Source organism: Lynx canadensis, chromosome D1 (genome assembly GCF_007474595.2).
Source record: "Lynx canadensis isolate LIC74 chromosome D1, mLynCan4.pri.v2, whole genome shotgun sequence".
Classification (NCBI taxonomy): Eukaryota; Metazoa; Chordata; class Mammalia; order Carnivora; family Felidae; genus Lynx; species Lynx canadensis.
In genome coordinates, this window is record NC_044312.2 from 83,067,915 (window position 1) to 83,095,539 (window position 27,625).

General features: G+C 35.6%; 1 protein-coding gene across 1 annotated transcript in view; it reads left to right on the plus strand.

The window, feature by feature from the left end:
- The window catches only part of METTL15 (methyltransferase like 15), a 189,253-nt gene that overhangs the window by 147,714 nt on the left and 13,914 nt on the right, over positions 1 to 27,625 (plus strand). The window contains exons 4-5 of the mRNA XM_032594843.1: positions 1,448 to 1,639; positions 5,696 to 5,874. Of these exons, the coding sequence (XP_032450734.1) occupies positions 1,448 to 1,639; positions 5,696 to 5,874 (371 nt within the window). The remainder of the gene's footprint in view (positions 1 to 1,447; positions 1,640 to 5,695; positions 5,875 to 27,625) is intronic.

Here is a 27,625-nt window from a genome sequence, read left to right on the forward strand (position 1 = left end):
AACTTCTTGCCTGTCTATTGATTTTGAATGCTCCATTGACTTCAAAATCCCTGCTGAAAGCTAAAACATGCTTCTGCAAGAAGGTATTTATTTTAAGCATAGTTTCATGCTTCAAGTATGCAGCTACACAGTACCCCTATCCTAAATTATGGGAAAAATATGGAGAAAGCTAAAATGCTTGGCTTGAAGATGTTTGACATATCTTTTTTCTGTGATCTCTACTTTATTATTTGTTGTAATTAAATTGGCTTACTCAAAAATTTATTTTTTCCAGTTTTATTGAGATAGTAATGCAGTGCTCGCTTCGGCAGCACATATACTAAAATTGGAGATAGTAATGCATATAGCACTGTATTAAGTTTAAGGTGTACAGTGGAATGATTTGACCAACATATATTGTCAAATGATTACCACGATAAGTTTAGTTAACATCCATCATATGTATTCACTGTATTTATCTGGACATTTCTACCTTTTAACCACCTTCATCAAATTCTCTTTTTCCCCATCTCCTACCTCTGGTAATCACAAATCTGATCTGCCTTTTTTTTTTTTTTTAATCAGTTTGGCTTTTTTCTCTCTCTCATTTTTTAAGATTTCACATGTGAGATCATACAGTATTTGTCTTTCTCTGTCTGATTTATTTTACTTAACATAATGCCCTTAAGGTCTATATATGCTGTCACAAATGACAGGACTTCCTTCCTCTTTTATGGCTGAATAATATTCCTGTGTGTGTGTGTGTGTGTGTGTGTGTGTGTGTGTGTGTGTGTGCAGCTTCTTTATTCATCTTTTGGTGGACACTTAAGTTGTTTGCATGTTCTGGCTATTGTAAATAATGCTGCTATGAAAACGGGGGTGCACATATCTCTTGAACAGAATGTTTTCATTTCCTTTTGATATATTTACAGAAGTGGAATTGCTGGATCCTATGGTAATTCTATTTTTAATTTTTTGAGGAACTTCTGCATTGTTTTCCATAGTAGCTGCACTAATTTACATTCCCACCAACAGTGCACAGTTCCCTTTTCTCCACATCCTCATCAGCATTTGTTATCCCTAAATTTATTCTTTTGATAAATGATATGTGCTTTTTTTTCCTAACCTATAGATTTAAGATTTATTTTTTTTAAGAAAAAAGTGAATGACCTGATCTGACAAAGGGATTTTGCAAATTCAATGACTTATTGTATACCTTCACATAGGTATACAATAAATTACATTTATTAGCAAAACTAAAATTACATTAAATCACCTCTGGTGTTGAAACCAAGGATGTAAAGTTTCCATTTCCAAATGTCTTTATGTAGTACTAAACATGTGGTTGGTGTAAATATATATTGGTTAAATAAGCTAATAATAGGATACACTTCGTTTCATTGATCATAGACCTTAAGAATTTAATATAACAGAAGTCTTTTCTCCCATCTCCTGGGTTTATTCACAGTAAACAGATCCGAGCTATGCTAGGCCAGTTCAGCCAGGCAGAAGCCTTATTAATGAAAGCTGGAGTGCAGCCAGGGACTTTGGATGGAGTTCTTTTGGATCTTGGGTGTTCCTCCATGCAACTTGATGCTCCTGAAAGAGGTTTTTCCCTTCGGAAGGACGGCCCCTTGGACATGAGAATGGATGGTGGCAGGTGAGTATTGATAAAGCATTTCTCCTCACAACAAGAAATCAATTTTGCAAAAACACCCTGAATTTAATTTCCTTTTAAGACTGCAGAATTCCCATCACACGCCCACACCTAACACTATCCATACATAATAAATCAGTTTTGTTTGCTACTCATTATAGACTTTAGTGTTTCTCTAGATTTGAGATTCTAAAAGAAAAATCATTGCTGTCTTTACACAAAATAGTGAGGAGGATAACTTTCATACTAATTATCTTTTTTATAGATACAATATGGGCTTTTAGACTGCTTACAATATTGATTAATGTGAATCTGAAACAATGGATCCATTTTTATGCAGGCCCAACTATGCCTCTTGTGAGATGTAAAAGGAACTCTATTTAACACATATTCTTTTGAGTCCTGCATGAAATGCAGGATTCTAGGGGTCAGTGATTGTGTGTTTTGTGCTGTCTCTTGTATAGTCACTTTTATTTAACATTCTCCAGGGAAATTACAGTTTATGGTACTGTATCCACATAGTACTATATATAGGACAGCTTTACACCTCCTGTTCATTCCTCACCGCCATGGAAATACTAGTTTGTTCTCCATTATTCCATTATTCAAATAGGTACATTTGAACACAATGAGGCTCACATTCTAGTAAAGTATAGGATAAATTCTTTTAAATCCAAATTAATTTGTAAAGCTTAGATTAGCACTTGTCTCTATGCCTAACACTGGCTTAGGGACTGAACAGCCTGTTCCTACAAAGCTTAACCATGTTTTTCTCCCTCATTTCATGTCCCACCACCACTGCCAAATTATGTATCATGGCCCCTACCTTTGGGAACCTTATCTTCTAAGAGAAATGTTAGATTTTCTTATATCTGAATAAGCAAACCATTCTGTTACTCTTACTAATCTGCAATTCTAGACCTGCATAAACATTTCTACTGAGACAAACAGGTTTTCCAAAATTTCTTACAGTCTATTCAAAGGACCTATATATAAGAAATTTAATGTCCAATTCAAGTCAGCAAATTCATATTGAGTTGACTTTGACTTCTTTTCCCACAAACTTCTTTGTCCAATGCTAATTATTCACAGATAGCCTTTTCCCCATGTTCTGATATGACCTAGTAACTTGGATTGTGACCCATACTTGCTGGAACCTTTTGTTCTGAGTCTTATACCTTCTTTTTCCCAAGTTGGCATTCATTGAATGAAGAATGTGATCATAAAAGAAAATAATGAAAATCCTTTAAAAAGCAGTGACTAATAGTAAAGGTCAAATATCTTTTCATGTTTGGAGATTGAGGTTGTTGTGCAGAGGTAATAAAATGTCAAGCAAATTTCTGCTGTTCCTATGTCTTGTTAAGGAGGATGCCTTCTGAAATACAATGAACAAAGCTTCTAGTTAATGGTAGTAAATCCCTATATTGTTAATGTAAAAACTTCTCAGCAAATTGTAGTTGTGAATCAGGGTTCTTGAGGTTTTCCCCTAAGAACCTGAAAATAAAATTTTCCTTAAACATTAAACTCTAAGTCAATACATAATGGATGAGATTTGAGTTTAGCAAATATATCTTAGAAAGCAGGGTGGCTTCCAGGTAGATAGCCCAGACTGTATAACGTAATCAAAGATATTAACAGATCTGAAGAAAGTATATGGCATTCAGAAAAAGGGAGTTCATTCACATGAATTCATAGAAAAGGAGAATCATGGTAAATATGTGCAATGTTTACCCAAGTGGTGTCATGGGGAGAGGGAGGCCACACCAAAAAGTATGGCCAGTCAGATCCTGGAGGCTGATATATCTGTGGTGAAGGTGGACACAAGAGGCTTTCTTAACCTATTCCGTTTATCACTAGAATCTTACAGCATAGTTTAGTTAGTTCACAGCTTCAAGTACTTGTAGGTCTAACTGTTGTTAGTTGTATTCTTCCCTGGAAGTTAATAAATAAATTTCCACTTATGTTAATATTTTCCTTCTGTTAATGTAGTCATTTTAAATCTCTGGAGAACCGTTAAAATCTCTTACCTGTTAAGTTGGGGGGGTGGGGCAGATTTTGACTTCTTCATTATGAATGCCTACCCTGATGTGTCTGCTAGCAGCCTGTCAGCTTTTCATAGCGTTGCCCCTTTTGTCTTGTGGAACAATGGAAACTTGTACATTGCTATTCAATGTTAGAATGAGAGTAAAATAAAATTATGCCCATTATTCACTGAACTCTATTTGAGCAAAATGCTGTTTTAATTGTCTCACTTAAAAGTAGAAAGGTATTATAAAGAACTGCTAAGTCCATCTATACTAATCTTAGAGTTATCCTGGTAGAGCTGGACTTTGTCCCTTGGGTCTGAATTTACCATCATTAATAAGGTTTATCTTGATGCTCAGTGGTTTTGGGCAGTTGAATGCACAACTAGGTAAGATGTAGCAGGGATTTTGTCAATGAGGCCAAGAATGATGATGGGAAAATTTAGGAATGGGCAAGATCTAGGGGACATGCACATTCATTGACCTTCTCCGTGTGCCAGACATTCTACTATCTGCTTTACAGCTGCATGCACCCTTAATTCTCCCAACAATCTTATGAGTAAAGCATGGTTACTTTCATTTTACAGGTTAGAAATTGAGGTTTCAGTAAGTTAAAAGTCTTACTCAGCGTGAATAGCAAGTCAGGTATTCTAATCTATGTTGATCTGACTCCTCCTCATTGTTGTTGTTGTTGTTATTATTATTAGCAGAACAAAGCCTATTGAGATGGAAACAGGACTACCTTACAGGATGTTCATTGGTCTGGGGGTGTCATGGCAGCTAAAAAAAAATGAGGCAGATCTGGAAAGCAATGTTGCGCTCTTTCTCTCTCTCTCTCTCTCTCTCTCTCTCTCTCGTTCTCTGTCTCTCACACACACAGTGAGAGCGAGAGCGAGAACGAGAGAGAGAGAGATCATAACAAAATAGGGGACAAGCCATTCTCCTGGAGGCACTAGATATGTTAACAAGGTTCAGGTTATTATTTTTAAGAAGGGATTTTCAGGTGTTTCTTTACAACCCCCCTCTTAGGCCTTAAAGCTCTACCATATCCTTATTACTTAAAGTCCTCACAGTGTGATACTGGCAATCAATCCAACGTATTAATTACAGGAGTAGTAACAATACTGTTAACAAAGCTGTCTTACCAATAAGTAAGTTCTCGGTTCGTTCATCATTTAGAATTCCTTGGCACGTTTCCCTAAAGGAAAGTAAACTGCAATGGTCTGACAGAGTGAATGCTGTTTCCTACTATGTGATCTGTTCTGTTTGGCTAGAGGTTTTCCTTTGTCTCCACCACCTAAAATTATTGTCTTAGGCTTAGTACTGTTAAGGCTTTAGTACTGTTTAGTACTAAGTTTAGTACTAAGTACTAAGTTTAGTACTTAGGCTTTAGTACTGTTTCTTGATTACTAAGTTTTACCCCATGGTGACTTTAGTCCTGAGTTTATAAGCCAATATCGTTAAATATTTGAAGTAATATACATTATTGTCATTAAGATTGTTCAGTTTTTTGTGAGGGAAACTGACTGGGAGTACATTCTTGTATAGACTTTCTAAGTTCAATTTGTGCTCCCATATCAGTACTCGGTTACTTTATAATCTCAGATTTAGTTAAATTCCTGGGATATAGGCTCATTTAAATATGTCAGTATCTTGTATCTTGTATCTTCTTATAGTGAAAAAAAATCAAATGGTAGTTTAAATTTTCAACAAACTAAATCCAAACATTTTCCATTATTTTGGCTTAGGGGAAATCTGCATAAGGAATAATAACTTCGTGAATTAAATGTTAGTAAAATATTTTAATTTCCTGCTGCCTTTGACCTTGATGAATGTCACACACAATCCCCTCTTGCCATTATGATGGGCATTTGAAATGGAAAATCTATTTCATTTGTGTAAGATTTCAGTCTCTGACTTGAAAAACCTCAGATGCTTAGACTGTGTGTGTATGCCTGACTTCAGTACTCTGAAGTCTCACCTCTTGTCAATGAAAACTGACGTCAGCGAACTAATTGGCTCTTCTTGTGCGTAGGTACCCTGACATGCCCACCGCAGCTGATGTTGTGAACGCTTTAGATCAACAGGCACTTGCCTCCATCCTGAGAACATACGGGGAGGAGAAGCATGCCAAGAAAATCGCTTCAGCAATCGTTCAGGCTCGCAGCCTCTACCCCATCTCCAGAACCCAGCAGCTTGCCAGCATCGTTGCAGGTACCCTCATTAATTCTGAACAGTGTCTCAGAGAAAAAAAAACAACAACACTAATATATGTATGTGTGTGTGTGTGTGTGTGTATACACACACACACACACACACACACACACACACACACATATATACACATATCCTCCAAACTCCCAGAGGGATTCATTTGTACTTAAAATCATTCAGGATAGGGGCGCCTGGGTGGCGCAGTCGGTTAAGCGTCCGACTTCAGCCAGGTCACGATCTCGCGGTCCGTGAGTTCGAGCCCCGCGTCGGGCTCTGGGCTGATGGCTCGGAGCCTGGAGCCTGTTTCCGATTCTGTGTCTCCCTCTCTCTCTGCCCCTCCCCCGTTCATGCTCTGTCTCTCTCTGTCCCAAAAATAAATAAAAAACGTTGAAAAAAAATTTAAAAAAAAAAAAAAATCATTCAGGATAGAATCTTGCCTATCTTTCTCTCTATATCAGCTTTCTTTTGGTTCTGCAAGCTTCCCTCCCCAGCACCTCTCCCCACACAATTTAAGAAAATATACTATAGTTGCTGATTAGTTGAACAATAGATTGTTTTTTCATGAGAGGTAATTTATCATTGTGCCTACCAAGGTGCAACATGGAATGGTGAGAGCAGAATTTCTTGATCCATCACAGTGGTTGATAAGCATTCTGTATAAGATCTGACATTACCTCTCTTAGTTTCACATTTCTGCATTTTAATATTTTGGGCAAAAGGAGAATTGCATTGCCCAACTGCTAAAATAAAATCTAGTGACTCATACATCTATTCTAAACAACCAGCTAACAAAGGGTATGTGATGTATAGGTTATTCTACTTTGTGAATGCTAACTAAATCAGCCTGAGGGGCTTATTGAAACATTTCATCTTTTCTGCTGTTCGCCACCATAAACCTCTTGAACTTAAGTCTAGCTAGGAGGCGCTTTATTATAGCCTTTCTGTTTGAAGCCAAAGTTGTTTCACAGCTGTGTTCCATGATGAAAGTTTTCCAAGGCAAAAATACAACTCCTGCAGTTATTTAACAGAATTCATGTTACATTCTTTGTCTTGTGGGCCATCTGAAACCCTACATCATTTTTATTTACCAAATGTATTAGGATTTCTTTCCCATGGCTCCTATTAAGTTACCTAATTAAGTTAGCTAAAGAAGTGGAGAAAAATAAATAATTGTATAACTTGTAAAAAGAACCTGATATTGGTTGCCTCTAATCTTAATATTATCTATAATTTAAGGAATAAAGCTTGATTATAAATTCATTCAGATCAAGATTTAGAGATCATATAGCAATTGTTTTATGACATAACTTAATAAGACTATATTTTACTTAGAATAATAAAATATAAAGAGTTGACCAAGTCTTTAAATGTTTTAAGCTTTATATATACCTCAAGGCCCTTCCAACTTACCACTGAGATTCCTTTAGGCAACTAAGAGCACAATTCTTGTGGGTTAGATGATCATAAAATATGCCATTGTATTTGTTTCCCAAAAAGAGTTTGTACTAGTAGGCTGCATTAATTCATGCTCTGTCTTGTGTCCCTTTCTTTCCATCCCATACTCACTAAACATTACCACCTTACCTTACCTTTTTGTCATGATTTAACTAGCTATATGTGTTGTTCTCTGTCTCCCATATGGAAATGATGACAGTGAAAAGTCACATTTTTTATTCATAAGAAAATCCAGAATTTTCTGGTGCTGAAAATGAAGACTAGGACTGAGGGCAGTCAGCCAACCAAAAACCTCATCTGATAACTGAAGAAACTGCGACTCTGAGAGGGTCAATAGTATCCTCGAAGGTATACAGCCTAATTAATGATAGTCTGTACTAATCTAGAATCAGAGGCATAACTGTGTATTTTTGCCTTTAAGATATTAATTTTTTGGTCTCAAGGTCCTAATCTTCAAACTTGGGGTACTAACACTGTGGCATTACAGAGAAATTATATCAAGATGTAGAATAGAAACAATTTAAGTACTTTCAGAAAGATTATGATGTGAAAAACGTATTAGGGCTATGACAAATGATATTGTAAAAGTGAGAATATTCATATATGTGTAGGCTTTAATAAATGCCATTAAAAGATTGAGTTCCCCATAATGAGTCCATTTTTATAGTTCAAATCAGCCCATAATAATACAACTTTATTGATGATGATATAATTCTGTAGAAAAGGAAAAAACATAAAAAAAAACAGTTTGCATTTTATGCTCATTCATTCACAAAATATTTTGGAAGAGGCTGGTATATACCAGGCATTATACTGAGTACTAATGAAAAATGGGTCAGAGGTGACTAAAAAATGATAATAGTAAACAAGGTTTTTCTACTTATAGTGGAAACCCTCTTATTTGTTGTAGTCTGAAGTTATGATTGTGTGGGTAATAGAAAGAGTTGGTACATGGGGAGAATTTATAGAACCTATCCATATTTATATATATGGAGATGCTTAGGTCCTAATTGCAGTTCCACAAAGTCCATTCTTACATAAACCATACCCATGGCATACCTTCTACAAGTGCTGATTTTATTTTTATTAAAATGAACTTAGAGTTCAAAGGTACTTACAAAGCAATCTGAGCATATTTTCTAGATTTTCTTAATTTTCTACATTTTCATAATTTTTTAAATCTTTCATAATTACCTCACCTACATCTAATTTGATTGCATTTTTTACATGACTTATCTTTATTAATACTCTCCAAAGTCTCCAATTTACTTTTCATGGGATCAGCAGATGCCTTTCCTTTTGCATTCATATTTCACCAGTTTATGTAATATTTGATTGAATTATTTAATGGCAATAGTAAGTGCTCTTGGCTTACAGCTCTTTTGGTGGGAGCAGGACTGTATAGGAATATTCGAGAGTAAAATACCATGCTAAGACAGTTTAACAGAGAAAGGGATTAATCTGTCAAGTCCATTAAACAGAAGTCTCTTAAGAGAGCTAATTCATGAAGGAAATATGGGAAGCAATGGAGGGCCCAGGAAGGTTCCTCTCTTAGTTTCATTTCCTAGTGCTGTATTAACAAAGTACCACATATTTGGTGGCTTAAAATAACACAAATTTATTCTTTCACAGTTCTGGAGGCCAGAAGTCCTAAATGAAGGTATCAGCAGGGCTCTGGGGGAGAATAGCTACCTCCTTGACGCTACCTTGTGTCTGGCACTTGCCAATAATCCCTGGTGTTCGTTGGCTTGTGTATGCATCACTGAGTCTCTGCCTCCACTCTCACTATCCCCATACATGTTTTTTGTGTCCAAATTTATCTTTAGTATAAAGATACCAGTCATATTGGATTTAGCACCTACCCTAATAGAGTATGTCCTCAACTTGATTATATCTGCAAGGACCTTATTTTGAAATAAAGTCACGTTCACAGCTTCCTGGTAAACACAAACTTGGGGGGACACTATTCAAGCTGGTACAGCTCCTAAGCAATATCTTTATTTAACAAACATGTATTTTGTCAAGCTATAATATGCTGTGACTATATTTGGACATCTTTTCTGGTTCTAATAAATTCAAGATTATCCAGGCACTCTGGGAAATATGCCACAGTTCCTGACACATGGTAAAACCCATATATTGAAGGAAATATAAATCATTCCCCTTGCTTTCAAAAAGCTAATAATCCGTTAAGGACAAGGAAGACCACCACACTTGTAATCACAATATACTTAGTGGGATTATATAATAAGTCAAGTAAATAAGTTGTAATTTGTAGAACCTAGAGCCTGGTGCATTTCACTAGTACAAATGAGTATACTCCAGTACTCTTCCATATCCTATCAGCACCAGAAGACAGATTCAAGGCTGCAAATTGAGGCAGGAAACTTATAACTACCATGGATTACTTTGTAAATTACCAAATTAGTAATTTATAATTCCAAAAACGACCTGTGGGACTTCACTATTCATACACACTATTCAGAACTGCTAGGCAGAAATTTCAATGTTAATATGTCACACATGTTAGATAGTGTTCCCTCCAAAAATAATTTATGAATAACAAGTCACATTTTGTTAAGCATAGTTTCTATTCTAATGCAGTTATAGCTGAAAAATTGGATTTATGAAATTTAAGACTTGAAAATGGCCTGAGGGACTAATTTAATGTAGAGCCAAATTCTTCATTACCTCTAATAAGTGGTCATCTTGCATTTTAGCCTTTTCATCTCCATCTATCTTACTCCCCCCCTTGTATTTCAGTGAAGAGGAGCACATTTCAGTCTGAAATTGCTAGTTCCATAAATAGAGGTCTTAAGTCTTTAGAAAGGATGAATTCCTTAGAATAAAGTCCAAATTCCTTTACATGGCTTGCAAAGCTTTTCATGGACCGGTTTCTACCTTTTTGTTTTCATCTCTGTTGCTTCTCCATAGTAATCTCCGTTCCAGCCATGCTAGAGTCCTGATGGTCGTGTCTTTCCGGCACACCACAATCCCTCTACTCTTACAGGCCTTGGATATTATTAACATTAACACTAGAGTGCCCAACCCCTATCCTCTCCTGTGGTTAATGCCAGCTCATCCTTTTGAGCTTTAGTTAAAAGTGTCACTTCCTCCAGGAAGGTTTTTCTAGCTCTACACAGATTAGTTAGTTGAGGTGTTCTCCCACATGCTCCCCATAGTACTGAATTTCCCTGCCGAAGCACTGACACTGTTCTTATTGCTTTCTATTTAACTTCTCCCCTAGACCTATACTATCTAGTACACTTGCCAGTAGCCACATGTGTCTTTGGAATTCTTGAAATGCGGCTGCTCCTAATTGAGAGGTCATATATGTAAAATACACACCTTAGTTTGAAAAAAGAATTTAATGTATCTCAAAAATTTATATGTTCATTCTATGTTGAAATGGTAACATTTTAGAAATTATCGAGTTACATACAGTATTAAAATTAACTGTACCTGTTTCTTTTTACTTTTTTAACGTGGCTGTAGAAATTTTTAAATCACATATGTAGATTGCATTATATTTCTATTGGATGGCGCTGCTCCAGATACTAAGCACTGTGAGGGCACTGCTGTGACTCTTTTACTCATCAGGGTGTCCCCAGCACTTATCATAGTTTTGGCCCTTGGAAGACATTTGGTAAATGCTTTTTCAAGGTTAATTTATCAAATAAAGAAAATCACATAGATCCAGGAAGGTTCTGCTTTTATACAGTTGGTATTCAGTGAAATAACATCAATGTTAGTAAAAAATTGGTGTTCAGTCTTGTAGACCATAAACTGAATCTCTCCCACACCAATATGCACTAATAACATTAACACTAAAGTACTCAGGTAAATTAGACAAACACACTGCCTACCCAGTATTTTAGTTTATTCATCTTTAGGCTGAAATGATATTTTTCTTCCCTTATTCTTTAGAGGTGCTGGTAAGAAAAATAACACTAATAAAATATTTTTATTAATTAAGAATCTTTAATAATGGGAAATGATACATATAATAATCCCTCCAGCTCCCCAGGAAAAAGATTTATGTACTTAATTTTTTAAAAAAACATGGCTGTGGTCTAAATTTTGCAGAATTTGTGTATATTTGATTTACAGAGGCTTAAAAAATGGGATTGTTTCTAGACATACCTCTGAATATTGTCTCAAAAGGCTGTCCATATTTTATTCCATATTCCATTGTTCTTTCCATTCTCTGGATACATCAAGGGAAACTTAATTATTAAATTCAGTTTAACAAAGAGAGTTTAGTTCAAGTCCTGGTTCTACTTGCTTCCTGTGTAGACTCGAACAGTTCTAGGCCTTTTCTTTCTCATCTTGAAATGGAAGTGAATAATATTGATGATTATGACCATTTGTTATTTTGTTCATAATGTAACTATGTTTTGTAATATTGAAATTCACTCAGTTTCCAAGCACATGCCAAAATCAAAGTATGCTTTTCAGATCATTAGAATTTAGATTCAAATTCACAAAATATATAATCAATGCACTGATAATCAAAAAGTGACAGAAGGCATACAATATCAATTTTTGAATGGTAAAACGGAGGGGGTAGGTTTCTTAGATTTGTTTGATTCTTGTTGATTAAATATATAGACTTTATTCCCTGACTGAAACTTCTATGTAACCTTTATTCTGACTCATGAACTGGGTACATGGCCAGATCTTAATGAATGCTTGTTGAACAAATAAATCAATAAAAAGATGTGTACATTCCCAGCCAAGGTAAAATGAAAATTCAGGGAAAAAAGTATAAGTTGTTAGGTGTTACTGAGAATCAATTGTACTCTCCCCTTCACACTGAAGAGGGGGGAGACCTAAGCATCCAAGTACTCAGTATAAATTAAAACAGCTTGAGGAATAGATGAGACTCCCTAGGACATGGAATCAAAAATTCTCAAGTTCTTTGTCTGATTCTGCTATTTATGTGCTCTGTGAACTTGAGTAAATCACTTCTCTTCTCTGATCCTTATTTCCTCATCTGGAAAAGAAGAATAACTAATTCTTGCTATGACCAATAAATGAGATGGTGGTATGTAAGAAAGTTCTCTGTGAATTGTAAAGTGTATATACAACTATAAGCATTTTCTACTTCTCTCTATCCAGACCTGAGAAGATCCAGGGAACAAACAAGTACACTAGTCAGAACTATGACTGTGATCTTATACCAATGAATACCTGTCCACAGCCAAACTGTGTGATTTGTGATAGGCTAATTGCTTCATTCCAAGCTTTTCTTCCCTTAGGGATTATGTGACTTTTAGAAAAAAGAAGAATCTTTTTTTTTTTTTTTTTTTTTTTCTGCACTGGCATATAAGGTATATCTTTCCACAGTAGCATTAATAGCTTATGCCTCTGCTTGTATCTGAAATCATTATATTTTTCCAACAAAGCTTTGTTAATCTGGAGAGAAACATCCAAAATACAAAATAAATGAAGTGCAGCATTCGTTAAGAAGTAGTCATTGCCATCAAATTTTAGTGCAACTTTTTCCTGATGAAATTAATTAGACCAGTTTGCCATCCTTTTATTGTTTTAATAACTTGCATGTTACTTCCTCCATCTTCCCCCAAAAGCACTCTGTATACTAACATTGCCATGATTATGAAATAAATGAAGATGTCAGAGAGTTCAATTGTCACTCTCTGGTCGATCTGTCACTCTGTAGTATGGTCAAACCTACAGTCAAATTTGGATGGCTTGCCAGTGAGTTACAGTTGTCATTGTCACCGCCTATGATAAGGCAGTTATTCTGTCATTTAAATCTCTTGAGTTCAATCTGTTATACACTGTGTACATTAGTATGGTAACTTCATGCCAACTAAATTATCAAATGACATTTCATAAGTAAACTTATTTCTTATTTTAATAAGTAATCTTTCCAAGAGACATTCTGTACAAGAAGCCCAACTCACAAAAAAATGAAATATGGAAAGAAAGAAAGAAAGAAAGAAAGAAAGAAAGAAAGAAAGAAAGAGAAAGAAAGAAAGAAAGAAAGAAAGAAAGAAAGAAAGAAAGAAACCTGAAAAATCTTTTTTCCTTCTAAAAACCTGGCCATTCTCAGTTTGAAGTATCACGTGGGGAGCAGGGATTGCCCTAATCCCAAGTAATGGTGGCCCAAGCCTAATTTGATGATGATGATAATGATGGTGATGACGATGGTGATGATTATGATGAATGCTAGCTAACACTTATTGAGCAAATATAAGACACTATCCTAAATTATTTTCATATATTAAATCAATCCTCAATAACCTACAAGGTGGGTACTGTTTTTATCCCCATTTTATATATGAGTAAACTGAAGCACAGAGTCTAGGTAACTTGTCTCTTGTCACATGGAGCTGGAATTAGAAGTAATCTCACTATAGACTCTGTGCTCTTATTTAGGATGCTAGATCCCTTTCTCATAATTAAGGTACAGTGTGAACTGTTGCTGGAGGATGCTGACAGCTCAGTCTTCCAGGATCTCACATCTCTCATATGGGAGAGAGTCATAAAAGCAGCTCACTCTGTCACCCTGTGATAAGTGCTGTATAGAGTAGAGTCATGAATGAAAAGGTATGGGAACCCAGAGAAGGGAGAAGTTGATTTTGATGTAGTGAGAGGGTTTAATTTATTGTGGAGAAGGGTTAAGTAGAAGTTACAGAAAGGAGACCTTTGAGTTGAGTCTTTAGGGGGAGAAGTGATAGCTATCTATAGAAAAGTGCATGGCACACAGTAGATACTCAGTAATCGCAGAAGAAAAAAAGGAATGAACAAATAGCAGGTAGGATTTCAAAGGGCTGAAGGGAGTACAAGATAGGCAATTCAGAGTCCAATCCCAAAACCCAGTGGAATTCCAAATCCCTAAAATTCCCCCCATTATCTTGGTATCCACTATCCTAAATGTGACGTTGAGTTGGGTTAGATTTTTAGAACAATAATTCAGCATAATCAAGTCCTCTAAGTCTTAATGATTATGGCTGAATTTCAAACTGCTTTTATGGAACAAGAGAAGAGAAACGCATCCCTTTACTTATTTCTTATCCCATTTCTTATGTTATAATTTGTGTACTTCTACAGGTGAAAATTAAAGTGATCTGCTGGTATTGTATGTTCTGCATATAGTAGTTTTCACATTGGTATTAATTTTGCAAAGATGTATATAAATAGCCTGGCCATCTTGTCCTTATCTTTATTGATTAGAAAAAAAAAGAAGAAGAAGAAGAAAGATTATTTGTTCCTGTAACTAGTTATTCAGAAGTTTTAAGAATTTGGTGCTAGATATTTACAAGAGCTCTCAATTTAAGAATTAAGATAAAGCAGTCTTCTTATTTGTACTACCATCCTGTTTTTGAGATTAACATGATTCAGATCTCATCTACATGGTAGGTACAATTACCTGTCTTTACTTCACCCTAAAAGTACTGAGAGGATCAACAGTGTGCAGCACTTTTCCAAAGAGTAGGTTTCAGACATCAGCAGTTATATGTATACATTGGGAACATATTTTGAAGACAAGCATCTGCTTTCATTTTCAAAGTTTAAATGTTTAAACCACCCCAAAAGACTGTCAGAGAAAGAGAACCCCAGATGTTAATAGGTTGATAAAGATCAAAGGTTAGATTTCTAGGGCTGGGAAGGGGAATAGTGAATGAGAGTAGGTTTGATGTCCAAGCTTTAATTATAATGAAAAACTAACACAAAAGCTTCCAAGTTATTTTCTGTTATATCTTTTGTTTTGTGAAGTTGAGAAATTATGGAATATCTGGAAAAGATATTCCTCAGAATTTAAAAATAAAAGGAATCCATATTAATTTTTCGTATCTTTTATGTATGTAATTGTTTTGTGTCTTTCCCCATCTTTTTATTTTTGTCAAGAATTAGCAGTTTTGGGAAGCCTGGGTGGTTGCTCAGTTGGTTAAGTGTCTGACTTCAGTTCAGGTCATGATTTTGCAGTTTGTGGGTTTGAGCCCCATGTTGGGCTCTGTACAGGCCTGGAGCCTGCTTCAGATTCTGTGTCTCCCTCTCTCTCTGCCCCTCCCTGCTCAAGGTCTGTCTCTGTCTCTCTTTCTCAAAAATAAATAAACATTAAAAAAAAAGTTTTTCTTAAAGAATATAGTAGTTTTGCATTTTAATTTATTTTACCCATTTATTCTTTATGTGACTATATACTGCCTCACATATTTTTGATTACTTGGAATCTCATTCCATATTATAAACCAGAGAACGTATATTCTCCCCTTACATTTGCATGTAGTACACAGTAAGCAGTAGGACTTCCTACATTCTCATAATGCATGAGTATTCATTTAATGACTTTCTTATCAGTTGGACTACTAACTCTTTGAGAGCAAGGATTAGATATATCTTTTTCATTGTTACATCTTCAACACCTGATATAGTATTTGGCTTATGATAGGTGTTTAATTAATATTTCTTGAATGAATTTATCAGTGTCCATTTCTTTGTAGTTCTTGTGATGTTTAGAACATGGATGAGATAAGAGACAGCTAATAATAAAATTTCCCAACCAACTAGTTTCTTCAGCAATAGGCACTTTCTATTGTTAGTAGACTCAAACCTACAGTAATAAGAGAAACTGTCATAATCTTCTTGGCATTGTAATGTCTTTCCTGTTCTCTAAAGGGTGGATCAGGTTCAATATGTCACACAATACTGGGTCAGTCTTCTATATTTTCAGTTTCCTCATTAGCAAAGCAGGGAATTTGACCTAACATTGAGATGAGACACATTTTATTTATACATCACAAATTTATTTAATCAAGTATTTATTGTGACTCCACTTTGTTGTAGGCACTGATGAAATTGCGTAAGTGATAAATACGAAGTTTTCATCTTCTAAGAATTAACAAAAAAGTGATTTTCCCCTATTTAGATAGTAGTCTTCATAGTTAGTGCTTATTTGCATATAGCATCATGTTTACTTTTTTTTCTCCTTAGCATATACTCCCCACTCCTTTCTGGGATCAGTTTTCTTCTTACCCAAGTACATATTTTGATATTTTCACTGAAGATCAGTGAGTGATATATTTTCAAACTTTGTCTAAATATATCTTTATTTTGCCCTCACTTTTGAATGATAATTAGTTGAGTATAAAGTCAACAGGTTTATGAATATTTTCACTCAGTACTTTGAAGGTAATATTTTATCATCTCTTGACATTTATCATAGTTGATGAAAAGTCTAACTGTCATTATTTTATGGTTGGTCTTTTTCTTTCTCTGGCTACCTTTAAAGATTTTCCTGTCATTGTTGTTTAATTGTGATGTACTTGGTTGTGACTTTGTTTTTATTTATCATTAATGAAACAAAACAAACTTCTTTAATATTTCTATTTCTGGAAATATCAGACATTATTTCTTTCCATATTTGTTTCCTTTACTTTCTTGACTCCTGGGCAGCACTTATTCCTCACCACGTCTCTCATATTTCCTCTGTCTTTGTCTCTGTATGTTACAATCTGGGTAAGATCCTTTACTGATTTGCTAAGTCTCTTTTAAAGAGATAGTTAATCTGCTGTTAACCCACTTGTGGAATTTTTAAATTCACTATTCATCCCTGCAAGTTCTATTTTTAAAAAATACTGTTGTTCTTATTCTTTCATCATAGTCTCTATCAATTATTTTAAATCTTAACATTTTAAATAGTAAATATACACAGTTATTTCATATTTTGTGCTGATTTGTTCTGTTATCTCCAGTTCTTCCTATTTATTTCATCCATTGATTTACCACACACACACACACACACACACACACACACACACACACTTGTATGCATAAATGTATATAGTATGAGCAGGTCTTCAGAGGGTTTTACATATACACACATCCCCTTTAGAAATCCTGTTTTGTTTGTTGTGATTGAATGCTTGCTTCTTCCTTTTTCCCTTCCCCTTTTCCATCTAGGGTTCACCTGATGAGCAAAACGTATGTTTGGCTATTTAGGTTGTGGAAATCAAAGATACATGTAGGCAGACTTAAGTGATAAACGGTTATTATAAGGTATATGTGATAATAAGAAGGAATTATTATAAGGCTATTCATGTTATTAAGAAAGACAGTTATCTGAGCTACACAGATCTCTGAAAGACTGGAAGACAACTCAAAGGTTGTTCAGGATGCTACACAGTTTTGCAACTCAACGATTGTGTTGCAGCCTCAACAGGAAACTTCTTTTCTCGAGTAAATTATTATTATTTTTGTTTGGATCTTCTCTACTACTAACTTTTTTCCAGGATTACTAGTTTCTGCTTACTCATATCTTTCTTGTTTTTACTGTCTCATGGCTCCTACTTAAGTAATCTTTTACTGTGTGTTTTAGTTTTTGCTTCTTTTGCCAATTGTTTCTGTCTTTCTCCTTCTTTTCTCATCATCTCATCTTTCTTTCTCTTGGCCTGGTATTCAAGTTCCCTAAACTAAAGGACTTAATTTGGACCATAGTTATCCTTAGCATCTCCTTGTTTGGCAGAATTTTACACTAGTTCCATTTAAAATGCCTGCCACTGGAATTACGTGGCACTAGCACAGTGACTAAAGCTTAAGGAACTACTTAGTTCCAGTCAGTCCATAGAGTCCTCCTCAGGATTGCAATTATTCAAATAATGCTGTAAAGCAGGAGTTGTTCTTTAAAGAAGGAGGCCATGACTAGTGGTGAGGTTTTTTCCCCTTTAATTCATCTACCTAGGTAAACAAAATGGACCCTGTAATTTGTGTCTTTTTCAGTAGTCTTTTGTTGAAAGAGTTGCTGTGTAACTGCTGTATAACAGTTCTAATATGCTACCAAAGCATGATAAAATTTATAGTTTTCCCAAATCTCCAGTGGCAATCAAACCACTCTACTGTCCAAGACTAATAGCCTTATTTTGAGATCTTCTCTTCCTTCCCCCCCACCCCCACCAAAATAAGGCTACACTGAGACATCTTCTCTTCTCTCTAGAATGTCACTTTTAGCAGGTCATTTGATAGACAGACAGATATGCCTCAGGCTAGGATCACATTTCCGAGGTCCACTCCCATATTTCCAGTGGTCTACAGGGCATCTCCACCTGAATTTCTTGCCAACACCTCCATCTCAAAATGTGTAATGTGGCAATTTCATAATTTTCTACACCAAAACCATCTTCTCTTCCTGGGTTTGTTGTGCATATGTTAATACCTGGATTCCATTCAATTGCTGCCAGTTGGCTGACTGACCATGTCAATCTGGCTTCCGACTCACACTACCACTGGTGACTAGTAAGCCTTCTTTTCAGTGTTCTTGGTTCCCAGCTAACTTGATTTCTTATACATTATATACCTACCTGACCATGACTAGCCCTAGTCCTGACCAGCTTCTACTTCTCTCTTATTCAGTGCCCAATTCTGTTACTCTTATATCTTCACTTTACTAACACAGGTATCTTTCCTTTTGTATCTCTAACACTTCCCATGGAATAGTGTTCTTGCCTATTTTCTTGGAAATCTTGCAGCACCATTTCTTCTACCCCACCCAAGGTCCAAATTTTTATCACCACTTCCTGGCCAAGTCTAATCTCCACAAGTCTTAATTCCTACTCTACTACTAATTGATTGTTACTTAAGTCACTTTGTCTCTCTGGTCGCAATTTTATTTTCTCATAAAGGGAAGGTATATTAAACCCCCAGTCTCTAATGTCTTATGAAACTACATCAGGCATTTTCCTAGTCTCTGGTATGGAAACTTCAAAGATAGCTTTGCATCATTTTCTGACACACACACCCCACACACATTTTCCCATTGATCATTTATTAAATTCTGCTCTGATTGTGGCTTTTGGTTAAGTTCTCTTTTCCATACCTACCACCACTACTGTTATTTCTTGTGTAGATTATTACAAGAGCCTCCTTAGAGGTTTGCCTGCTTTCACTTTCTCCCCTTAAATCCATTTGTTACAAGTGTCTGCCCAGCCCACACTCTCTTCCTTTAGAATTGCCCAGACTCCTACCAGTTCCTGATACCTGATTAAGAAACAGTGCACCTAGGCAGCCATGTTGATACCAGGTCACCCAAGAAGCAACTGATTAGGTCATATAAATTAGATACTTTTCTCAAAATGTGAGCCACCAAACCCAGAAACTATAATTATAAGGTACTGGGAGTGTAGAATTGAGACTAGATTTGACTCTCTGTCAGTCCAGAGCAAGGTGAAAATCACAGTTAAGAGAACTGGGAACCATGAGCAGAGTGACGGAAATAAGTTTGCAGAAAGAACAGACATCCAGTAAATGGAAGAGATGTTCACACATGCACACACACACAAATGCACACACAAACACAAGTGTGGAAAGAATGCTTGTTGGATAGGTTTCCAATTCCCATAAAGTCTAATGGTATTTCCTATAGTTGGCTTTTTGTGATCCATACATATCCTTTATTATTTTGTTATCTTAATTGGAGTGGGTTTTGCTCTATTCATTAACATCCAACCAATCCCCTAAGGCATTGCAGTTTTACTAATCATTGAATTTACTTGTTCAAAAACTTTCATTAGCTCTTCATTGCTGCTGCATTTTATCCCATAAGTTTGCCATATTTGGGTCCATTCTCTGGCCTGAGCCATAGTTTTCATGCTTCTCTCTCATCATCCTCCTATATTCTTACCTAATTGTTCTGTCCTTTTTCCCCAAACATGACTTGTACTTTCCTGGCTTATATCTTTGATCATGCTATATCCTCTACCTGGAAAAACAACAACAAATAAACAAAACAACAAAATTCTCCTTCTATCTCTACTGGTTGAAGACATTTCCACTGGTTGAAAACATCTACACTCTTAAGACCCAGCATAAATGCCATTTTTTCATGATTGCATCTCTGATCTCCTGAGTTGGATAGAGTCTTTGATTTAAACTATCATAGCATTTTGTCTTTTATTTTCCTTGTGGCAGTGTGGTATAGCAGGAAGAATATAGGCTTTCAAGTAAGACAGAACTGCATTCATATCCTGGTTTTGCTACTTAAGGGATGTGTGATTTTTGACAAGTTATTTAATCTTTTTGTGCCTCAGTGTGGGGGGGGGGGACGGCAGGCAATAAGCAAATAATCCCTCAAAGAGAGAATTATAAATTGTATAAAAGTTAAGGAAAAAAAAGTCATGAGAAAGTATAGTAAGGAGACATAGAAGGTTAGGGGTTTTATGGAGGCCTTTAAGCAAAGACTTAAAGAATAAGTAGCCAAGGGACAAGTCTGGGAGTAGAGTTTTCAATACAAAGAAACTAAACATAAATCAAAGTACTGGGGCCCTTCTGTATCCTATTTCATCACTAATATTTTCTCTTCTCTTAAATGTTACTTCACTCTCAATTTTTTACTATTTCATGTTTATTTTTTATTATTTCAACCAATCCCCTAAGACATTACAGTTTACTAATCATTTAATTTACTTGTTCAAAAACTTCCATTGGCTCTTCATTCCTGATGTATTTATTCTCAAGCTTAATTCTCATTCCTCTATTTATGTTATGTGACATTTTGTAGCATAATCTTGATAATTGTTAGCATCAATTTTGTGTATCTGTTAAGCTGTGTCACTCTGGTACTTGACCAACCTTTTCTTCTAAAACATTGAAATATGAATAAACCAGGACAAGTACTGCTGTTTTAATTCTAACATCTCTTGATTATTTCCTTTTGATGACTTCCCTTTTTCTACTTTCTTTGTTTTTCAGTAATATATATATATATATATATATATATATATATATACACACACACATACATATATATATATATATCCATCCATATCTATCTACATCTCTCTCTCTCTCTCTCTCTCTCTCTTTCTCTCTCTCTCTCTCTCTCTCTCTCTCTCTATATATATATATATATATATAAGAAGAAGTTTAAACTCTAATGGATAATGGAGTATTAGACATCTAAACAAATAATTCTAAAATGAAGCAGAATATTTTGCCACTCTCTGTCTTTTAACTACCTTCCCCTTCTCCACTGATGTTTATGATGACATAATCTCCCTTTTATCTCCCTCCTACCTCTCTGATTGTATTTTTTAGTACTAATTTCTCTTCCTCTGCTTGTGCCTTTAATGTTGATATTTACTGGGGTTTCAGTCCTTGGGTCTTTTCTCACAATACATATGATGCTGGACATCTACATCCATTTCCACAGATCTGACATCATCTGTATTCCCATCTGCAGCTGAAATCTTTCTTCTGAATTTTAGACCAATATTTGCCCAACTTTCTGAACATATCAGTCAACGTATCCTACAAGCATATAAAGTTCAGTGTTCCAAATCTTACCTTGCTGAGTGCCACTGACCCTTCCTCTTTGTCTATTTCCAATGCACCTAACTACATTTACCCAGTTTCCAATGCACCTAACTACATTTACCCAAAAGCCCAAATCAAAACCTGCAAATCAACCTTGAGTTGAAGTATAAAGGTTTATCACTAGAACTTTTCAGTTCTGCTTCCTAAATGTCTCTTAAATCCTTCTATTTTCCCCAACCCCAGGTTTCCACTGTCATTGTTTTATTGTAAACGTTTATCATCTTTGCCAAAATTACTACCTTAATCTGTTAACTGGACTCTATCTTCTGTCTCTCCCAACCTCCTCAAACTCTACCAGAGTCATATTTATAAAATATACTTACAGAGTTATGTTTATAAATAGAAGCCTCATAATATCACACCTCTCCATAAAATTCTTAATAGGTTCCTATCATCTGTAAGACAAAATGTAAACACCTTCACATGAAAAACAAGGTCCTTCATGATCTGGCTTCTGCCTGTCTTTTTAACCTAATTTCTTCACTGCCACTCCCCACCACAGCCCTCCATATCTACACCAAACTGCTCACCATTTAGGCTCCCAGAACTCACTTTCTGCTTTCTCACTTCCATCCTTTTGTGTATGATCTTTCTCCGCAGGATATGTCCTTCTTCATGTTTTCTCTTGCCCCTACCTACTCTACAAAATCTCTACTCTTTTAAGACTAGGCTTATATATCATTACTTTGGATCCTTCCTGCACTTTCCTTTTTACCCTCCTCCTGAAGTTGCTTACTTTTTCAATATATTTATATATCTCCTGTTTATCTGCTGTTTATATATCTGATGAACATTTGCTCCATTATACTTTGTCTCCCTTATATACTTTGTGAGCTCAAAGATAGAGTGACTACATCTCATTTTCCTGAATAGCCTCAGCACCCATCTGTTAGAGGATATGTTGAAGAAGTCAACAAACTGGATTAACGAAAGCAAGAACTATTGAGTCAGGTAGATTTGAGCCGGCTGTGTCATTTCCTATCTTTGTAAATTTGGGCATTTATTACCTTCTCTGATTCTGTTGTTTCATCTGCAAAATATGGGTGATGATAACTACCTTACAAGATTCTTGGATTACTAAATCAGACAATGTATTTAAAAAAAATGTTTTTACATTTATTTATTTTTGACAAGCAGAGTGAGACAAAGAGTGAGCGGGGGAGGGGCAGAGAGAGAAGGAGACACAGAATCTGAAGCAGCCTCCAGGCTCTGAGCAAGCGGTCAACACAGAGCCTGATGCGGGGCTCGAACTCACAAACTGTGAGATCATGACCTGAGCCGAAGTCGGACGCTCAACGGACTGAGCCACCCAGGTGCCCCAACGATGTATTTTAAATGCCCAAAAGAGATCCACCTCTAGTAGATAATCTATTTATTTTTCAACTTTTGTTGCATGGGCACATAAAAAATGAATGAGTGAGTGAGTGGATAATTGAATGAGCGAATGCACTTGAGTGAATAGAGCAAATACTATAAAAATTTTTTTATAACGAATTCACCAGGAAAGGAAAGACTTTCTATACAAGCAACAACTGTCTTACTCTTTAAAGGAATGGTTAAGATGTCAACATGCAGCAGTGTTGCAGTCAAGGCACTGGGAACCTAAACCTTGAGAAGCAGTGTGCAAAAAGCCTAAGACTGGGGAAAGCACCCCTTTTTTGTTGAAAACATTATTCTCTGCTGTCACTTTACCCTTCTACCTAGTTTTTCTTCCTCGCGTTAAAGAACTCTAAGGATGGGCTGGCTGCCAATTCATTCAAGGTACATCAGCATCTCATTAGCCAGGTGACAAGTTAGACCTCACACAAAAAGGTCTATGGATTTTGAAAAGGGAAAGTGGATTGTTATTAATAGTAACATAAATTATTATTGAATGGAGATTTCTGTTGCCTAATTATTATTATTCAATGAGCTGTTTTAGACACAGCATACATTGCAACGATGTTGAAAGCACTACATTTCCTTCCTTAAAAAAACAAACAAACAAAAAATATTAACATTTATGTAAAATCTACTAGAAGGCCTTAATTTAGAGTCTTGTGTGCTTCAGATATTTGTCTCAAAAGTTGAAGCTGAGAAAGGTAATCTAACAGGTAGAATTTATAAGCTGTTGATTTATCTCTGTACTCTTTAGATGGAAATGGACTTTGATGACAGACTCAAATCATCAAGCCAACATGCTGTATTGCTATATTGCTTACCCATTTTTCCTTATTAGTCTTTTTTTAATGTCTCATCACCCTTGCATTATTTATGGGTTTATGTCACTGCATTCTATTGTGTTACTGAGTAATTGAAAAAGAAATTAACTTTGGAATTATACAAAAACCAGGATTCAGATTTCAGCCCTGCTGTTTACTAGCTGTGTGAACTTAGACAAGTTATATAACCACTCTAATCCTGTCTAAAATGGGGATAATGGTTCCTAACTTATAAGATGGCCATGATGATTAGAAATTAGAATGTAAAACTACCTACCCTAATGGTAGACATATGATAGCCACTTGGTAAAGCTAGTCAGTAAAAAGAATTTACCTTATCTAGTTGTTGACAGAATCTACTTTATAAATATATGTAAAAATATGTAAAATCCATGATTTTCTGTATTATATAAGCATTTTCATTTGTTGGTCATATATACAACATTGTTAAGAAATTCAAGTGAAAACTTTTAGAAGCTTGTAACACCACTCTACCACCATAACATGATTATAATTTTACATATTTTCTTTATCTCTTTACCTTTATTTATTCTCACATCATTTAGTTGAAATGATTGAATTTATATAATTTTGAAATTTATTCACTTGGTATCTTATCATGCTACCTTTGATGCCACTATACTGTGTATCAGTAAGAAATATTAGAATTTATTTAATCACATCCTTATTATTAAATATTTGGCATACATCTTAGTGAGGGTTATTATTAAAAACCGTAATAGTTTTTTGTGCATATTTAAGAGATTTTTAGAGAGGAGAGGTGTACTTTCTTTCTAGTCTAAATTCCCTAATGAGGTTAATGACATATATGACTTTTGCCTTTGAAACATTATCTTTCAAAATGGATACACATCCAAAACCAAAAGACTTTACTGGACATTATTCAAAGCACTGCTCCTAGACCAAGGTAGTAGAATAGAACAGGCGGAAAAATAAAAGATGGAAGAGTGCAGTTCAGTACTGAATTTAGATGTGGTAGAAAAAAGTTACTTATAACCTGTGATTTAATTAAAATCCATATGCTATTGGCCCTTGGAGATATTAATCATCTATTCTTCAATCAGATAGTCTGTTAGTCTTTCAACAAGCGTGTTATGAGAAAAATTATGATAATGCAAACTCCCTACTTTCTGAGAGTAACACGCAGTCCCTGCCTTCTGCAAGCTTATGCTTCAGTGGAAGTGATAAACATTTTTTAAAGATCATTGTAAACATCTGATCAGTGTTCCACTGCAGGTTAAGTATGCTACAGGAGGGCAGGCAACTTACCTTGGATCCCAAGGATCAGGTCTGAATATGTGCTCATCTCACAAAAAAGCACAGTTACATACCTTTTCTTGTTACTATCTCCCAGTGCTGGGAAGTGCAAATGTCCCAGCTCAGAGGGCAGTACTGCACTGCCCTGTTCAAATAAAGTAATGGTTCAAATAAAGTATCTTATTATGGGTCTTAAATATGCTAGAACCTTCTTCTGCTTTGTGTTTACAGTATTTGGCAAATAGGCCTCAATTCCTTCTTAAAGATTCAATAATTAAATTTAATATTGACCACCTAAATAAGTAAAAGGAGTCATGATTCACTTTGAGATATGCCATCTACCCTCAATATTTTAAGACTTAGATACTATAGAATTATAGTACTATACTACATTATAGTATATAATATTATATAGTGTTATATGTTTTATTTAAAAATTATATATGAAAAATATCAGTCCTTTTCTTTAATTCTAAGCCATGTTTTTTATTTCAGCTCAGCAGGTAATGTTCCTCTTTATCTTTTTTGCTCAAGCCTATAACTTGATTTTTTCCCCTATTGTATGAGGATTTGTAAGCCTCAACCACCCATAGTGAGATCATGTTGTCATCAGACTTAACCTGTAGGAGTTGGGGATTAGATGAGACGATGAAGAAGTTTAAAAAGAACCTCACTGAGTAAAGCCAATTTTATCCAGAACCATTCAAGTTCACAGATTTTAATTAACAGTTTGAAATTTGTAATATTACTTGAATTTCAAATGGGTGAGAATTTAACACTGTATTATAGGAGTCCAGGCAAAAGGACACGAGTTGCGTCACAGAGACTTATTAAATGTGATGGAAATTCAACAGACGAATGCCGGCAAACAGGTGCAAGAGCTGAATTAATTTTTAAACCCTACCACTCAGGGGGAATTGCAATGCATCACGTTGACAGCCACAGCACGTTGCTAATTTCATTCACAAGCTTAAAAATCTCAATACATTTGAACATGTGAATGTATTAAATTTTAAAAAGTGTAAGTAGCATAAGGGTATCCCAGAACTAAAAATGATAATTTCTCTCTGGGACTTCAAGTCATTTATCTAGCCAGAAGCATGGTGTTTTTTATGAATGAAATCTATCTTACAGCTTCCCCATACAAATTGTGTTCTATTATTATATGTAGTGCAGACTGTTACTAAGCAAGGTTTTCTCTTACTTTTAATATGAAATCCCTTGTTAGTCAGCAGAAAACTGAGTATTCACTGATGCAGTTTCCAGCTTCTGCTGTCATGCATGAAGGGGGTTCTCAATCCGTGCCCCTGATGATGCTAAGTGGTGGTACTCCTGGAGTTAAAAATGCAAAACCAAACTACGTGAAGGCAGAGGCTTTTTTGGTGGTGTCACTAAAGGCGGTAAATTGTAAGCTGACAACTCAGCCAACTCTTTTTACCAGGAATTTACCTACTTTGGGGTCCCTGATGCATTTCAGAATTCAGTAGAAACCCTGGATTATCTCCACATAAAACTGTACATACACACAAAATCTTACAAAGATTTCAGCGCTTTCAGGAATGTCCACATTTAGAATACCATTTATGGTGCATCTTGTTCTTTGGGACTGGAGGAGTGTCTCTTATTTAGTGGATTTTATCCCTTCACCACTTACTGTGCACCAGGCTTTAGCCCTGGGACTGAGACCTGGGACTGAGGATATAAATGAAGATAGTACAAGATCTTTGGACCTTTTACAGGCTAGTAGATGTTAATAGACCAATAATGTAGAATGGCAATAGTTTGTTGAAATATGTATAAAAAGGTCATTGCAAAAGCTTCCTGGAGAAGATGCCACCTTAGCATTAGGGATGAGTAGATATAAACTGTAAGAAGAAGGAGAAGGGCATTCTAGACAGAACAAGAGCAAGGATCACTGCCCTGTCATTGCTGAAACTGTATTTACAAGAAATGCATAATATAAAATGTATAGAAAATCTTTCATTCTTCTCTTTCAATATTTCTCAAGAAGCTTTAAAGAAAAAGTTTTAGAGCTGGGTTTAATTTCCCAAGACTTTAGCCACCAGAACCCTTTATTTCTAATTTTACACAAGCTTGTCCCTCATTTTGCTTAGCAAGAGAATATTAAGCACTAATTTTTGGAGCATAAAAACAACTATAAAGGGCTCCTTTCCTAGCAAGTGAGTCAGGAAAGGCCCCGGTGTGTACTGCATTGGATGAGTCTAGATTCTTAATCAAAAACATGTAATCAGTACCTGCCCAAAAGTCTTTTGATAATGACAGCAGTTTCTTTTTTAAACCCACTATCAAGAAAGCTGATGAAGAAGAGAGGCAAATGTACAGTCTAATAACCTGAGCTAACAATATGTTATTTTCAATAGAATGAAAAGGACAAAAGCCAAAGGTATTCATTACCGTTCCCAGGGTAAGAGACCAGGGCACTCGCTGCCTTCACCAGATGTGCCGTCTTGAGGCCTAACAAT